Genomic DNA, 18,266 nt, shown 5'->3' with positions numbered 1-18,266 from the left:
CAATATCCTGGATCAGCAATGTATTTTTATGAAAAGTATAATATCAAGATGAGGTTCAGTGTATATTTCCTAGCTGAGCCTTGTATTTCAAGTTCAACATGTAGTGTATGTAATATGTGAATATAAAATTATTGTGCTGCTTTACATAAAAGGCCAGTCTGTTGTATCATCATGTTCCTGATGGGAAGCAGTGTTGCTTAGGGAAAAGTCCAAAACCAAGGCAAATATGTTAATACTACTTAAATACCTGGCTGCACACTGCTATAATCTGACAGTTTGAGCTTTTTGTTTTTCCTCTTAATCATGGTTTAAATTTATCCTGTATAACTTCTTACTTCTTATAGCTTCCTTTCCAGACTGCTTTCCTAAAATTCTTTCCATTTGATCTTTCTATATAGTTTTTTTAATCACTGTCTTACAGTAAATACTTTACTTTTTCTGTCAAAAAAACTAAAAGGCAACTGACTTCTTCATATTTTTCTAGTTCCTCTTTCAAATTTAACCTTAGCAATGGTATACTTCTCACTTTCATTGTTCCTGCTGATATGGTGTATTGAAATACCCTGTGATTCATGAGCAGGCATGGATAATGTCTTCTGTTTAGTCCTCACATAACACTCCCACTGAGAGTTTTCCAGTCTGAACTGGTTAAGGAAAGGATTCCTATATTCTCACTTCTAGAGGAGTTGTCAACCTAAATCATCTGTGGTTCTGCATTTAGCAGCTTTCCTTGCTTCTCCAGTCTATTAACCCTTACAAAGCCATTCTCAAGTGCCAGCAGCCTGCTTTCATTTCAAGTGAGATAGAAGCTGTCTTGTTTATGGAGGAGTGCTCTATTCCTTTTTTCAGACTGTATTTTCTTGGTCATCTGTTGTATCATTAGTCTTCAAAAAGTACCTAAATTATGCAAGTTTCACATCTACATTTTATTTACCATAATAGGCAATACTATCTCATAAACTTCTTGCTTGTTATAAAAATGTTTTGGAGTAGAAATCATTCTTAGTTTGGATAAAAATAGTTTGCTTGATTTTAAAAAGCTGCAAGTACATTCAGTATGAGAATATTATGGAAAACTATAGATACTCTGATCTTTCTCTCCATAAAAATCTGAACCAACCCCTGGAGCTATTCTAATGCTGTTTTGCAATGATGGAATGAAAAATTGCTTGGAAAAGAAGTTTTGCTATCTCCTACCTCTTTATTTATCTTTTTTATTTTACTGTTGAGAGATAGTGGGTGTCATTTCCTATTTTGATAGGATTTCTGGCTTTCATAATAAAAAGGTGTAATCCTTGCCCTGCAGTGTCTTCACAGGCATTGTCTCCAGAGAAGTGTTTTTTACAGTGATACACAAATAAAGTGACCTTGGTATGTATTTTGATGTGCAGCTGTATGAGTTCTGTATGAGGGCACCCTGAGGGGCTCCAGCCAGACTGTGCTGATGTGATTTGTGCCAGGCCAGGCTGGAAACCACAGCTGGTTTATGTTCCATGTGGAGTTTTACACCCCTGGTCCATTCGTCCAGGGCAGAGGGTTGATGCATCCTCTGCTTGTTGTCTGGCTTGCCTCTAGATTTTATTTCTACAGAAGAAATAGCACAGCTGTTTTTTTAACCTTAAACTTTCCAAGATGTGTGGTTGAGGTGTGGCTGGAAGCAAATACAGCAGCAAAATTTTCATGGTGCCCTTGAGCCTTCTCATTCAGGTCTAACCTACAGTGCTGTTCCTGGGACCAGCGGCTGTAGGGTGGGATTTTGTCATTTGTTTTGTTGACTAGATCTTTATACCAGCCTTCAGTCACCTTTCCAGCTGCTGATAAAACCAGATCAGGAAGAGGTTTAAAGCTGGGGGGTCTTTTTCAGAATGGGGTTGTATCCAAGCATGTGATAGAGCTTGTAGAACTGGACCAGCAATAAAACTGTGGGCATTTTTTCTGCATGCAGGCGTTGCACTGCTGAACATTAGATGAAGAGAGCATTTAAGAAGGGTTTTGTAGAAAACTTTCATCTGAAAGCTGTCATTTTTCTGTAATATTTTGAAAACTGGTGTAGTGGGAAACAGAAAATGAACTTCACTGGTTGCGAAAACTTTCTGAAGCATGCTAACTTTTTTAATAAGCTTTTTAGGTTTTGGTGAGATATTCAGTTTTAGTTAACTTTATTCCATTTTTCTCACAGTTCATTAGGAATGCCACTCCTTCAACCTAGGAATGTATTTTTCTGCCTCTTGCAGGTAGTCTGCAGAATTCTGCATCAGCAGTGGATACCCGATTGATAGGAGGAGTTTGCGATACTTAAGCTGGAGAATGTTTTTTTTAGAAATAATGGAATAACAGCCAGATAGCACACAAAATTTCACATATTCTAGACTTCAAGAAGTAAAGTTAAGGGTACTGCCAAAAATAACTCCACAGGAAGATGGTGTTTCGTTGTATCAGTCTGTTTTTTTTGCTGGTCACCTGCAGAGCACTGTGGAGGCCATTCCCTCTGCTCAGCACCCTGGTGTCCTGCATTCAGCGGGTTGTATGGCAGCATCACAGGGTGTTCTCTGCCCAGCTTTCCTCCATCCTTCTGTCCTTCAGCTCATGCTGGACAGGGATCTGCCAGGTGAGGGCCTGGCTCTCATCCTATTCCTCCAGCTGGGTGCTGGTGTGCACTTCCTGAAGGCACATTCTGTGCTGTTTGCCAGGATAGTGGTGAAGAAGCTAAGCAATACTGGCTCCACTGTTGGCCCTGAGAAATGCTGCTCGCAGCTGGTTTGCCAGTTAAACTTCAGGTTTTTGAGCTGTCTTTGAACCTGACAATGACTTGGAGCTAATTTTCCAGCCTTTTTCTAGACATTTTACAGAACTGTTTGTTCCAGTGATAATGCGATGGGAGCTAAGCAGAAACAGTTATTCCATGTGAGTGTTAAAAATTGAGAACTAAAGCCTGAAATAGCAAGGGATCTGTATTACTTCTCTTTTAAAAGAGTTTGTTCAGCATTTCTGAGAAACCACATCCTTTTGAAATGTCTTGGGTTGGCAGCCAGAGTTCCTTTCAGAAGACTAGGCAGTTGTTCTCAAGTAAATATCTCTTCCTTTGAAGGTAGTTTGATAGACATTTGATGGCACAACTTTTGGTAGTTTAGTTGTTAATTTCCAAAATTCTCAGGTCACATTTCATTTCTATTTTCTGGTTCTTTTCCAGGTTTCATATAGTCAGAGGTGCTGTGCATTTTGGTAATGCTCCATTTTGTCATAACTCCTGCATGCAGATTTGCATAATGCAGTCATGCATTGTCAGAATAACTCTAGCTCAAGATTTGTGTTTCCATTGTCAAAGATGTCTTCTGTTTCTGCTTTTAGGCCATGCTAGATTGCATCTTGACTTTTATAGATAAATACCTGTGGCATTGCTTTTTGCAACTTTATCCTTTTTTTAGTTAAGTTACAAATGTGTAACTGGAGAATGGAGTTACTGTGTAAGGCTTTAGCATTGCAGATGCATTGTACAATGACATTGGATTCTAATGTATCTGTCAAAGAGGAGAAATAACATTGGGTTTGTACCTTGATTTACTGTTGTACCTAGAGGTAGAGGGGAAGAAACCCAAGAATTGCACAGAACAAAGACTTGATAGAGGAGGGACAATCATAATTGATATTCAGTGTCATTGTAACCGTAACTATGTAGTAGGAAACATATTTTTTAATTCCTGTCACTCTTGTACTTTCTGTTGTAATTGCATATTGAACAATAATCTCTTAGTATTTTAAGACATTTTTATGTATTAATTATATGCGGTAGCATCTGGTAAAACTGAATTATTTTGCACTTCTAGCAACACCTAAATTTTTAGGAGCATGACAAGAATAACAGTGGGTACTTTTCTCTTACTGCAGGGAAAGTCTTGACTAAAAAAGGATTTTTTTTTTTCTATTTGCTTCTAGATCTTTCAAAGAACAGATTTACGGAAATTCCTCCTGATGTCTGGCTGTTTGCACCTCTGGAAACTTTAAATTTGTATCACAACTGCATCAAATCCATTCCAGAATCTATTAAAAACCTACAAATGCTTACCTACCTTAACATTAGGTGAGTAATGGTCGTTGGTTTTTGGTCTTTATATAATGTATCTCCATAGAGAGTTAGTGTTTTGCTTTATCAGGTTTTTGCAGTTTTCTTTGGTTCTGATGTTATGTAGACAGACAGTGTTCAGAAACTGCAGCTATAAAAATTTGCTGCTATCAAAAGGCTAAATTACTCTGGCCAGAAAGTCCTGCTCATTTTGCATTATTTACATCACTACTGTACTGCTCTTTTTAAACTTGGAAAACATATGGTTGAATTTTCTCACTAGAACAGAAGATGGATATGAGCTGTGGAAGGAGAGGGAATCTAGAAAACTCTCCTGACCCTGTTTTTCACAATACTCCTTATTTCTGGTACTGACTGCATCAAATCCAAAACGGTTTTCTCAGTTAAGAGCTATTTAAATCCCCAAAACCTGCTGTGTCTCAAAATTGGCAAATATCAGTTCTTATAGTACTAATTCATAAGTATTGTGCTCTGTCACAATTTTAAAGAGGATTAATGAGATGCAAAACTGCAGTATTTTCTGAAAGAAATACGGCCTTTCTTCAGCAGCAGCCCATTTCTCTTTTGACGGTGTTTGAGGTGCTGAATACATGTCTTCAAACAGAAATGCTGTGTAGTTATAACTCTTCCTTCTAGAGTCAGTTCTCCTGATGACCCTTTGCCAAACTCTGCTTTGTCCTCATTTTTGTGCATCTGTCCAAGGGCTGATTTTGCAGTGCAGGAATGTGTGGGCTGTAGCATTGGAGAACAGGTTAAAATCCTGCCCTCCTAGCTCAGGTGCTTTGTTGCAAGAGAAAACCACATACTCTCACATTCTAATTTGGGCTTCAGATGGTGGAAGAAACATATTGTGTGTATCATAGTAGAGCAGGCAGCTCCTTAAAACCCCAAACCTGAAAAAAACAGAGGAAATCTATGTAAGCAACATGAATGCTTCATTGCCACATTTTTATAGTCAGTTCAAAATAAGTTTACTTGCATATTATATTTTTGCTTCTCATGTCTTCAACCAGAAAAGCCTGGTATATCTGCCTGAAATGCAGCATAAAAAGAGACTTAATTTATTTATATAGGTATGCATTATCTGTATTATTCATTTAGAATTTAATAGAAAGAATACATTGCTTTTTTTATAGGTACTGTTAGAAATTTCTGTTCATTTTATGGTGTAATGTTGCAGTTCTATAAACTGTAATAATGGAGAAAACATTAAAAAGAACCTAAAATTTTTAGGTTATGAAAACAGTACTCTGAATACATATCAATAAAGCACTAAAACTTCTGGTATTTTTCTTAATATAGTATGAGCCCAAGTGTCAGCACTTAAAAGTGATTTTTTTTATCAGAAATGGAGCTAGCTCTGCCTAAATCAACAGCAATTACTGATTTTTGGTTTTTTTTTTTACTTTATAAATGAAAGGTATTGCTTTCATATCACGTCTGAACAAGCTTGTTTTCCAATGACTTTTTAAAATATACCTTATTAGAAACATTTTATGTGTTTCTGGCAGTGGAAATCCATCAACCTGAGTAATTTTTTCAATATAGATTTAAATCAAATAACTGTATTTTATGTCTACAAAGCAGATATACATGGATACACCTGAAAAATTATGTACACAGAAGAACTACATTTTAATTAAGGCTTACTTTCTAGCCTGTTGCTCAGCAAAATAGTTAAATGTTTAGGGCTTTTTGTGATGGCTCAGGAGGGACACAGAAACATTGCATGAGAAGCAATGGCCCTATATAAAGTTCTGGCTTGGCAGACTCTCAGATCAGATGGTGCTTCTGAAGGTCCTTCTACCAGTAGGATCAAAGCAAACAAAAACAAAAGAAACATTATTTCTTTTAACAGATTTCTCTGTACATTTTAGTATTAGATGCTGTCCTGTGAAATGGGAATCTTAAATTCACTACCTGAAACAGGCTGTATCTGACAAGGAATTTATGACAGACATTGTAGACGAAATTGTAATAGGTGGAGAAAGTCATCTGGGATGGGAGAAAAGTTGTACAGTATTCATAAAAAAGATACTATAACCCAGCTGTGCTTGTCCCTTTTTCTTGCTTTCAAGTCGAAATCTTTTGTCAACATTGCCAAAATACCTGTTTGATCTTCCACTGAAAGTTCTGGTTGTCAGTAATAACAAGCTGGTCTCCATTCCAGAAGAAATTGGAAAGTTGAGAGATCTAATGGAGTTGGTAAGTTCAACTGTGAATCTTTGTAGTATGTACACTTACAAGCACTATATAAATTTAGTATAATAAATCATTAATAGTCTTTAAAATATAGAAATACAAAATTTAAATTATATTTCTGTGTTTGTTTGATATTTTTGGTTTATTTTTCAAGATTGTCAAACCCACAATGCATGCTTGATGATGATTAAGGACATAGTAGAGAGAGTTTCACTCCAGTACCTATATATACCTGTTTAGAACATAAGTAGGCTAGAAAGACTCTAGTTGATTGTTCAATCACTCTGGTCTACATAAATGAATTTTTAATTAGTGTCAGAAATAGCTGTAGTCTGTGTTCACTTGATGCAACTTTGTCACCCTCTAGTGCTTGTATCCAAAAAGCTGGTGAGCCTGCTATTCCTGTCTGTACATTGCTGTTTATTGCTGTCTTTCTTAGTTTTATGAGTTGGTTCAAGGTTTATTGAGGAAAAAGAATTTTTAGAAGAGAAGCAGCATGCCAGTCAATTGCCAGCAATAGCACAAGAAGTTTTTGACAGATCTGGGAGATACACCAGGAACTCCTGATTCCTAGGCTACAGTATTCATTGATTTAACTTCTTGAATAGAATTTCTGGAATCACTAAATACTTTAAAAACCAGCAAGATATGTATGGTGTTTCTTCTCCAAGGAAAACCTAAGATAGTTGAATTTCTTTTCTTTTAATAGTATGCTTTATGATAGTTCTGATCACAGTATTCCTCTGTGTAATTTCATTTAAGATGTTCAGTTGATTTATTAATTATATCTTTCTTAGGATATTAGCTGTAATGAACTTCAAGTTCTTCCCCAGCAAATAGGAAAATTGCAGTCACTTAGAGAATTGAACATAAGAAGAAATAATCTCCATATGTTGCCAGATGGTGAGCTACTCATCTTCTTTCTATTGATGTAGGCAAATTAGGTAAAGTGTTAAGAAGATAACTGATTCTCTTTTTTTGTTTGCTTTTTTCCTGAATGCAGAATTAGGAGATCTTCCCTTGGTAAAGCTGGATTTTTCTTGTAATAAAATTACAGAAATTCCCATTTGTTACAGAAAGTTACGTCACTTACAAGTTATAGTTTTGGATAACAATCCAATGCAGATACCACCAGCACAGGTTAGTATTAAAGCACACAAGTACAGAAATTCACATTAGGATCTTAGAGGAAGCTGTTCTAAGTTATACCAATCAAGTTTTCTTTTCTTTTAGCTGTATTTTATGTATTTCTCTTTTTGGGATGTTATGGCTGTGAATGCAGTGCAGCAGGTATTTCTTGGGGTGTATTCTCAGCAGACATTGCTGTGTAATTAAGATTCTTTTTGTTCCTGTGTTTCCCTACAGATATGTTTAAAGGGCAAAGTACATATATTTAAATTCCTCAGTATTCAGGCGTGCCTCAGAATAGATAAAAAACCGGATTCTTTAGATCTTCCATCATTAGGTAAACGAATCCCCTCCCAGCCACTCACAGACAGGTGAGTAGTGGAGTTTTTGAGTATAGAGAACATATTTTGCAAAGGATGTTTATTTTCTTATGGAAGGTAAAACTACCGTTTCTTTCATTCTTGTGCGGTTTTTTTGTGTGTTTTTCTTAATGTAGCATGGAGGACTTTTATCCCAATAAAAACCATGGACCAGACTCTGGCATTGGAAGTGATAATGGGGATAAAAGGTTGTCCACTACTGAAGTGAGTATTTTTTCACTGTTGAATTTGTAATTTCTGATTTTTTAGAACATCTTCCTTTGTATTTTATATAATTTGAGAAATACCTCAGTAAGTTGCATTTAATATTCTTTCAGTATGTGTGCAGTTGAGTTTAAACTCTTAGACTGCCCTATCAGACACAAATTATTTATGTATTTCTTTAACTTTTCTGGTTAAGGTTGATTCTAATTAGTATGATATGATGGGAATATAAGAAATCATATAGAAATACTATTTCCATATCAGTTCTGTACTAAATACGAGTTTCTTTGCAGCCATCTGATGATGATACAATCAGCCTTCACTCCCAGGTATCAGAGTCAACAAGGGAACAGACATTAAGGAATGACAATCACGTAATGGGAAGTAAACTCGATCCACAGAAAGGTAGTACCAGTTGTGCATTTGTCATTTTAAGATACTTTGCTTAGGTAATCTAATGTAAGAAAATAGTACAAAATTACAGGATCATGTGTTGGTATTGCATTTTCATCAGTTCAGAAAACAGTGTTATAATCACAAGCAGAAAAGGCTTGAGAGAAAGGGGAAAAAAAGATTATTTCTTAAGAAGGCACAATTTCTATTGTTATCTTTATTGGGCGTTTTACGTAAGTACTTATTTCTCTCAAGAATAACATTTGGTCAAGAGAGCTGTTTTAATATCTTTCCTGTTCTTCATAAATCCTCCCTAGACCAGGAGGCGTTTGACTACATTGATCCCAACACAGAGGAGGGAGCTCTTCCTGAGCAGGGAGATGCACAGATTGGGCCCCTGCTCTCCTATGTCAAGGTACCAGAGACTGGCAAAAGAGAAAGTGTTCAGTAGCCTTGATTTTTTTTTTTTTTTTTTTTTTTTTTCCTTTTTTTTCACCCCTTAATTCAATTCTAACCTTTTTTTTTCCATTTTTTTGAAGGAAAGGGGAAAACATCCTGAGAAATCCCAGAAAATAGAACAAAATGAGGACTGGGGAGATGAAAAAAGGTAAAATCTTCTTCATCATTTTTGAGTAGGTTTAACTAATAGTGGCAGAGGTCATAGTGGGGTTTTTTTAAGCTCCTTGCATATGGAGGAAAGAAGTTTCATATTGAACAGCGTGTTCCTCTTGGACAGAGAATAAGCTTACAGGATGCACTGCTTAGTTACTGCCATAATGAGCCATTTCTGTGTCTTGCTTCACTGAAGTCAGGCAGGTCACAAATGTTTAATTTTTCAGACTTCAGAAAGAGCAACTGCTGGCTGAAGATGACGATGAACTCAAAGAAGTGACTGACTTGAGAAAAATAGCAGCTCAGTTGTTGCAGCAAGAACAAAAACACAGGTATAACAATATTAGTTAAAATAACTTCTGTTACAATTAATTTATTCTTTAACCTCTCTTACATCCAAAAGCTTTTGACACCTTATTTTGAGAACAGTTTTGTCCAGCTGCCAAAGAGTGAAGTGACAGATTCTGTCAAGATACCTGTACTGTTTCTTGTCTGAATTACACAACCTCCGTACAGTTTGTTTGTGACTGGTTATTTTTATTCCAATACAAGCTAATTTAGGTGATACTTTCTTCTGTCAATATCTTCTGGACTGAAAGGGAAGTTTGTTTTAACATTACATTATCCTGTCAAATGACAATATCTGTGTATGAAAATAAATAGTTTCAACCACCTGCCTTTCTCTGCTTCATTGTGGGCATCTCAACAGAGCAATTCTTGAAAAGGAGCCATCAAACAAGCAGCAGATTAAAGGAATATAATAAAACAAATTAGCAACTATGTAAAATGAAGAACAGGAAGGAATAGTTGGAGTCACATGGAAATGGCCAGACTGGCATAGGAACAGTTTTTGTACTGTTCCTTTACCAAGCATGCAAATGCTGTAAGGTACTTGGAGAGTAAGCTACTCTGAGAGGTGGAAGTTATATTTAATAGTAGTTCATTAACTAAAATAGTTCATAACACTCATTCAGTATCCCACAGTAATGGATATAAGTTCATACCAACTTAAATACTATTTTCTTTTCTTTCAAGTCCCTGTGTAATTATGAGACTCTGCTGCTTTGCTTTTAAGATGGTTGAAATACACATGAAGCCCTCAAAGAAACTGAGATCCCAATACTATGAATTGCAGGGTCTTAACATGTCATCAGCAAATTATATTAGGTAAATATAGTAACAGTAGTGTGCATATGTGAAAGATAAAATAGGTTTTGCTTAGAAATCCAAGCCCTGCATTCAAGAATTGGGTGTTGTTCAAAGGAGGAGAAAAATAAGAATGAAATCTTAGTGCTAGTGTATTCACAGTATCTGCAAATAAGGCCAAGAATGTGTAATTTTCTCCTATTAAGGAAGAGAGAATGAGGGTATTTTTCTTATATAACTTTTTTTTTTTATGATGGTTATTGGTGTTGAATGAGTCTGTTGTTTGATTACGTATTTCCCAGTTGCTAATAATCTGAAATGCCAAGCCACTCTTCTTCTGAAGTACTGCAGCTTGAATTTTACCTGTCATATGTTGTGCCTTAATGCGGTGGTCTTGCTAATTGTTCTGCTTTGTCTTGACTTATGCAGATGTGCAATCTTAATAGTTCTTAAGTTTCACTTCTTAGTTTAGTATTCATATTTTGAAGTTTTCTTATGTATCTTTAGGTATGTGAGCTCAAAATCTCCTCTAATGGAAAATTTAGCCCTGATTTTGAGCCCATGAAGATTTTTAACCAGCAATAAGAATATTATTTAGTATTTAGTGAAGATATTTCTTGCTTATTTATGGAAAATATGGTCAGTCAGTGAACAGAATCCTCAGGGAAGTTAAGCATCACAAAATAATCCTTTACTAATCACGTTTCTGTTTGTTCAGTGTATGTTTTTGTAATATTATGCAGTCTTCTTTCCTTTTGCTTGCTATGCTAATGACCTCCCTGTCCTCTCCCATCAACCTATCCTGCTTCCTCCTTCCGTCTTTGGCTTTGGTGTGCATGAAATGTGAATACAGACGAAGGCCACTAAGCTATAGAACTTCATTCAGTGAAAAGCTCTTCCAGAGGACCAGGGCGGCAGGACGTGCATCAAGGTATAAAGAGTTAAAATGTGGACAAAAGAAATGCTCTTGGCCATTTCTTGAACAAAAACTGAGTTAAAGGGATTGGCTGAGTTAGCCTAAGATGTTTTGTAATCACAAACAGTTTGCAATATATTCTTTTTTCTTTAGGATGAAATATTAATATTTAATTAGGCAATTCTCCAAAGGATACTTTGAGTCCAAACCTGAAAGCTTTTATTTTTCTTTAAGTATACAACCTCAGATATAGTACCTCAGGCAAAGTGGTGCTTTTAGTTTTTTGGGGTTTTGTTTGGTGTTTTTGTGTTGTTTGTTTGATACTTTGGTTTTAAAGTGATCATTTTCAAGTTAGCATGACCAGAGATAATTTGTTTTGCATTTGACCCATGGTGGAAGTATTTGTAATATGCAAACCTCACCAGTAACATAAAATTGGAGTATAATGTAGACTATACTCAAACATGTAGGTATTGAATGAAGTGATTTCATACCTTGTTGCCTTATAAATTGAAGCTCTGTAACTTAGTCTATATACTCCTTGTCTTTTTCAAAAGACAGTAGGGTAGTTTAGATTAAATAATTTTCATTGGCTCCTAATGAGCCTGTTTGAATTTGCATCAAGATTAAATCTGGGTTCTTACCTGGCAGCAGTGATTTCCTAAAACTGTCTAAATCCAAAAGAGCACAGCTTCATTCATTAAGCAGAGCCAGATATGAAGTCAGAGGGCTGCTCTGGAATGAGTTGAAAATAAATCATCTTTGTCTCACTGCAAAGGATTTCTAGTATCTTTTTGCACTTTAGGGATTGAAGGTAGTACTTGCTTGTGTAAACTTGAAGATAGCAAATCTTTTAATAACACTGCCATTGTTCACTTCATTTGTGTCTGTTAATCATTGCTATGTTTGTACAAAATCTGAAAGTGTAAGTGGCTGAGAAGAGATTCCACTCTTTAAATTCTGAAACTTGAGAAAATATTTTCCAGTATCATTGTTGATCTTGCCATTGACTTTTTCTCTCATCTGTTCAAGCACTTTGGAGTTGTAGTAGTTGCTATAATTTTTTTAAAGTAGTTTTTTATTAAAATCTGGGCAGCCTCTTTTGGACCTAATAAAGACTAATTAAGGTTTGATTTTTATATTGACACATTATTATATTAATAAAGAAGTTTGTGGTTTTGTGAAACACACATTAAAAAATTAAAAATTTAGCTAATGCCAAACCCACGACTTAATTAGTACGCTAACCAAAAAAATCTCAAATTAGCTAACAAATCCACTACTTGAGTATATGCTGTGCTTGCATAATATAGAAGTAGAATATATAAATATGTGGTGTTGAGTAATATAGATTTTAAAAATTGTGTGAGTTTTAGAAACCTTTTCAGATGATTAGTTTGTGTGCTACCTCTGTAACAGCAGAATTGGTATGATTTGTAAGAATCATAAGTGTGAAATTAATTGCAGTTCTAGCATAGGTGTCCTATGCAAGTTCTTAGTTCATGAATCACTCAGGTTATCAGTATTTGGCCCAATAATTGACCTGAACAATAAAAGGTTTGGATTTAATGAGTGGTAGAATAAATAGCAACAGTTGCTGAAATTGTTGGTTTATCAACACCACATTTGAGTGTAACTTCTGAACTTGAATTGCTTCTACTTTCATCTTACATATGCTGCTTTGCATTGTATTTCCTGGAAGACAGTAATTACACACCTGCAGTGATTCCCCTGACCCCCTTCCAGCTGAATATATTATTTTGCCAATTGTCTGCAATTTAGTAAATTTGGATTCATTTTCTTCACTATTTTCTTTAGTTAAAAGCTTTCAAGTTCATTATTCCACAGGAAATTAAGATGTCTGTAACAGGGCTTGCAACATGTCAGATACTGAACTTGCTGTTACTTCTCCATCAATATTCTTCAGTTTTTAAACAGGAACTTTTAAAAATTACTGGGTTTTTTTGGTTTTTTTGTTTTTTGTTTTTTTTTTTAGAAAGTTTGAGAATATACTTTGTTTAAATAATTTTAGTTCATTATGAGCTCAGTCATTAATTATATACATGTTGCACAGAAATGGTGAAAAGTAGCTGAAAAGTATATGTATATGAATGTTAGAATTAGCTTGAAAAGTTTTTCCTTGCATTTCATGTAAAAAGTATAAAAAAATAGTCTGCATTATGTACAATCATTGCATTTACACTACAGTGTCCATTTTGGTGCAAGTGTTGCAAAACTTAGTCTACATTTTTTTTTTTTTTTGCTTGTAATTGTTGTTTGATACAAAGTCTCACTGAATTTCTCATTGCTTTCAGTTGAAGACAAAACTAGTTTAAATAGGGGTTCTCTGTAAAAGATAAGGACTTTAAAATAGCATGTTTATATTCTGGATTGATGACCCAGGCTCTGAATATTTTTTTTTTATTACAATTTTTTCAAACTGTAGTATAAGTTAATTCTGGAATACCCCCTCAAAATATGGTTTCTGAACACAAAATACACGAAGCAGATGCTACAGACTGAGTGTAGCAGACATTTACAGGCTTAACTTTTACAGGCTTTAACTTTTACGGACATTTGCAGGTTTACAGGCTTAACTTCTCATGATCCCATTAAACTGAGGGTCACACAATGAGAGGTTTATACTGCAAATGAGATTACTGAGCTCAAAGTTACCACAGTAATAAGAGAAGTTTGATTGAAAAATCATCAATCATTTAAAGTTATTGGCTGTGCTGCACTACGTAATGGTAAAAAAAAAATAAAAAGGTGCCTACTGGTTTACTTTCTTCTACTGAATAGTTGGTTGTATTTTGATTCTTAGTGCATTCTATTTCACGATAAAATTCTGTATAAATACATTTCCATCATACTTCATTCATGAAGTGTTGAAGAGTAATATTGCTACGTTCAAGAGTTCAGAATTTGTCACTTAAGTTCAAGGTGGTGTTTACTTGAAAACATTCAGTTTTAAGTGTTAGTGATAGTTTTGTTATTTTTAACTCTTAAAACATCCATAGTAACTCATATCATCTTCCTGTGCACACACACACACGTGCAGTATGCATTTGCTCTGGACGAAAACATCAAACTTTGCAAGTTTAGGCTTTTCTGGCTGTTTACCCTTTAGAAAAACGGAATTTCCATTAAATTCTCCATTAAATTTCTCATTTCATTCTTAGCCTGTGTTTCTCAATTTTCCGCCTTACCTTTCTGCCTGCATTTCCTTTGCACTTGCGGTGTTTCTTTCTCAGTCACCTTCTCATCTGCCTCTCCTGACTGACTTTTTTGTGCTCAGTCTGTCTCTGTACTTTCTGGTCTGCTTTTGGTTGACTCTCTTTCATGTTCTAATTTTAGTGAACAGTGGGGCCTTTTGTGTTGAGAGCAGCATGACTTCACAAATCTGTGAAATCAGTTGAAATTGTATCTGTTTAGGCAGAAAAATAAGAGGAAACTTCATTTTGATTTGAATTATCACCAAGTTTTGCTTCCTAAAAATACAGAACTTGAAATACTTCAAGAACTGGAAATGAAAGTCTTAATTTAAATGGAAGCAGGAATGGGCTTGGATTTCATGTGTGTACACACACATTTTATTATTATGGAAGATGTCACTTAACAAAACTTTTCTTTATTTACAGGAAATGTGATGCAGTGAAAGTAACATTCTAAGAAAATTGTTTTAAATACTTTTTTTTTTCCTAGGCTTCTTAATCATTCAGTTTCAGTAAACACAAGGAACAGGCCAAAGCAACCAATGGAATCTGAAAAATGGTATTGATATACTTAAATGTATCACAGCTTTCAATCTTTTATTAGTTTCATTTTTGTTTGTTTGTGACTGCCATCTTCTGTCATAATGCTTTTGGCTCATGATGAAATTCAAGCTACAAGAGTAATCTATTCTTGAGCTGCTTTCTTTCAGATTAAAAATAAAAATCTGTTCTTCCATGCATTTAGGAAAGTTGATGTCATCCAGAAACAGATTTGTAGGTCTGACTATAGCAGCAATTCATTTATGTTTTGGACCTCCAATTCCAGTGTGGAAGGTTGTACCTCCTTCCATAGGTGATGCTGTGGAGATTCTTTATCCTGTGTTACACAAGGTGGCACTGGAGCTGTGCTTAGGCATCTAATATTTCCTCCTTGGCAGTCCTTTTGTGCTCTTAAGAGCTGTGGAAAAGCATTGCTGGGAGTTCAGCCTACAGCATGCACCTTTATTGTTTGTGGAGGGTGTGTTACTGAGGAATCCACTGTCTGCACGAGCTGTACTTAGGCTTTTTCTTTGAATTAAAAAACAAAAAGAAGCACAACACCCACACACAAAGCAAAGGGGGAAAAAAAAAAGAACAAACAAAAACCAAACAAACCAGAAACCATCAATGATCAAAACTACCTAAAGCCTTGTCTTTAGGGAAATGGGAAATGTCCAGACCCCAGTTTGGGGAGAAAAAAGCTATAACTGCTGGATAGCAGTGGGTGGGAAGGGCTCTCTGCAGTTCAGCTACACCTCAGGGGAGCATCTTGACCCAGGACAGCTCCTTCAGTGTGACATATCCTATTTTGGCTGTCTCCTCTCTTAGTGGTACCTGTGGTTTTGCAGAGCTGGCTGCACATGTGTCCTGTGGTTGTGTGACTCATGCTGCAGCTGTTACTTGGAACTTTCCAGGCCTTGCTTACTTACCACAGGTTCTTCTCTATGACTTGCTGCCACCTATTCAAGTGTGCACCTCTGTTAGGCTTCTTTATTATAGGGTGATCCAGGAAGAATTAAATTTGACTTTTCCTTTTTTGTTAATGAGACAGGCAGTTCTGAGACTTAAAACGAAACCAAAAAATTCAAAAGAAGCTTTATCTGAATCACCACTTTAGTGTGGAAGACCCATTGACAAGTTATGTTAAAGGAGAGTGAAATATGATTTCAGATTTTAGTTAAGTGGTCATACTTTTAAGCCACATTGTGACATCTTATACAAAGGGCCAAAAAATATTGTAGTGCTGTGGAAAAGCCACTTTTTAAGGGTTCACTTTTTTTAAATATTTTCAAATAATTTGCTTTAAAGTACACAGAAAAGTAGTGTGCTTCATAATGTCTTTTATCTTACTTTTTAGTGTCTCAACAAATGAAGTGAATTGCCCAGTGTCTCCATACAGCTGGCAGGTAATTATTCAAATATAAATGTGGTGGCTTTATATTTGAATGATTTTGTTATTGTTGTTTCCTTGATTTTGTCTCTGTGGCAGAAAACTTGTATGCATTCATATGGTTGCTTATACACATAGTTCTTGAAGGTGTCTTAATTGTGGTGGAAAATAAAAACTCTTTGGAGATCTTATGCCTGCATATCTTTCCATATAAAGGTATTTATATGGAATAATAATATATTATTTTATAATAATATATATTATATAATATTTATAATTTCTGTTATATACATCATGGTATACCATAGTGTTCAGTTTGGTTTTTAGCTGCAACTTCTAGATGGGTTGAAGTATGTAGACCTTTCATTTCCCTTACCTCAATGAAAAGTTTGCACAATATGACAAAATTACAGTTAAACTGTAGAGAGTACCTTATTACTTCCATCTCTTAGTTATCTACAATTGCTTTAAATGCCCTCATTCTTGTAAGAAGAAACAGAAATATTGTGGTACCCTCAGGAAACAGTCCATTCAGATTGTCTACTTTCAGTTTTCATAAAGTAGACTGTCATATATATTTATTATTATTTAAGAATCAATCTGTTTTAGCTGTCTTCTCAGTATGTGCTGCATAATACAATACTTTGAAAGAGAGATTTCTCTTCCAGCTTGTTGGGGTGTATAATCTTTTAGATAGGAATAACCAATGAAAACTCTAACTGTCTTGTTGTAGCCATCCTTTCTTTGTGTGATGAGTATTCACAGTGAGAAATTAGATGTGCTAGTGGCTAACCACACTTGAAACTGTAGTATTTCTGGCAGTCTTTGGTGGTTTCTTAACCTACCTAAAAAATTAGTCAATTAGTCAATGCTGAAAAAGTGCTATTTTCTGAAGAATTATTTCATAGATTATTTTTCTTCTGTGAAATATATTTTAGAATTTGAAAATACATGATGATTTCTGTCAGAATTGCCATTAAGACTGTTAAACTTTCAGGTGGTCAAAAAGCTAGATTGAGGCAGGCAAACAACTAACAATTGTAGTTCATAGTATTTTGTGCTGATACACAAGAGGTATATTTGCATTTTACATAAAAGTATTTCTGACTGTTACAGCCACTGGAAAACCAGAAGGATTCAGTGGATGAGCAGCATTGGCCAGAAACACAGCCAGTAATCTGGCAAAATGAAGAAAGAAGGAGAAGTAAACAAATTAGAAAAGAGTATTTCAAGGTAATGGAGGGAGTGAGGGTGGGTGACACTTTTTTTCTTTTTAATAAGAGTAGAAGAAACTGTGAAACTAAGTAAAGGTAAATCCTCAAAGGTTGTGATGCTTTTGAATTTGCATGTAATATATAATATGTATGTATTTAGGATAATTTGAGCATAAAGGAAAATCAAGAGGAAGAAAATTGATCAAAGATTTTGTTTATCCTTTAAATAAAATTAAGTAATTCATTGTTGTTTTCTGGTAAAACAAGAAACTAGTCTTGTCATTGGTCCTTCACCATCTATTTGGAGGAATTTTTTGTTTAGCTATTTATGTACTTACTTTCAGTGTAAAGAAAATATACTGCCTTTTATTTTGCAGCATGTTTCTAGGAATGATTTCTGGCTTTTGGGTCTCGTGGCATTAGTTTGCATTTCAGAAGGAAAGTATTCCATGTTCCCTTGCTGCTGTAGTGAGCACCCTCAGTCAGCAGGTGCCAGTGTCTGCTTTCTGCAGAACAGAGGGGGAGTTCTAGCAGCATTGGGTAACATTTGTTTTGGGCTATGTAGAGAAATAGGGGAGTTCTGAGCAGTGCTAGGTTGACTTAAAATTAAATTTTTAACTTATTAAATGAGTTTCTTGGGTCTTTGCCATCAAACATCTTTGTGAAATGCCAAGGAACTTCAAAGAAATTGAATTCTTGGGAGAGCAGAACATGCTGTATAGTTCAGATACATTGTTGTGATTACAGAAGCCTTTTTTTTTCCCCCCGAAGAGATTTTGGAGTTGTATCCTCTTTCCAGGGTTTTCATCCTGAAATTACTTTTTACTGTATCATTGGAGGAGAAA

At 35.3% G+C, this 18,266-nt stretch overlaps 1 protein-coding gene across 4 annotated transcripts in view; it reads left to right on the top strand.

Moving 5' to 3' along the window:
* The window catches only part of LRCH2 (leucine rich repeats and calponin homology domain containing 2), a 40,909-nt gene that overhangs the window by 9,446 nt on the left and 13,197 nt on the right, over positions 1–18,266 (top strand). For 3 of the 4 annotated variants that reach the window (XR_008840539.1, XM_056491800.1, XM_056491798.1), the window contains exons 2-14: positions 3,934–4,078; positions 6,160–6,286; positions 7,081–7,186; positions 7,287–7,423; positions 7,649–7,782; positions 7,908–7,995; positions 8,289–8,400; positions 8,706–8,803; positions 8,928–8,995; positions 9,228–9,332; positions 14,768–14,836; positions 16,175–16,223; positions 17,324–17,440. Coding sequence is in view for 3 of the 4 variants with exons in the window: in XM_056491800.1 (XP_056347775.1) it covers positions 3,934–4,078; positions 6,160–6,286; positions 7,081–7,186; positions 7,287–7,423; positions 7,649–7,782; positions 7,908–7,995; positions 8,289–8,400; positions 8,706–8,803; positions 8,928–8,995; positions 9,228–9,332; positions 14,768–14,836; positions 16,175–16,223; positions 17,324–17,440 (1,355 nt within the window). In the remaining variant the exon portion in view is untranslated. The remainder of the gene's footprint in view (positions 1–3,933; positions 4,079–6,159; positions 6,287–7,080; positions 7,187–7,286; positions 7,424–7,648; positions 7,783–7,907; positions 7,996–8,288; positions 8,401–8,705; positions 8,804–8,927; positions 8,996–9,227; positions 9,333–14,767; positions 14,837–16,174; positions 16,224–17,323; positions 17,441–18,266) is intronic. The other variant, XM_056491799.1, reaches the window with a different exon arrangement.

This window comes from Oenanthe melanoleuca, chromosome 4A (assembly GCF_029582105.1).
Source record: "Oenanthe melanoleuca isolate GR-GAL-2019-014 chromosome 4A, OMel1.0, whole genome shotgun sequence".
NCBI lineage: Eukaryota > Metazoa > Chordata > Aves > Passeriformes > Muscicapidae > Oenanthe > Oenanthe melanoleuca.
This window is presented reverse-complemented; position numbering and strand designations above follow the sequence as displayed.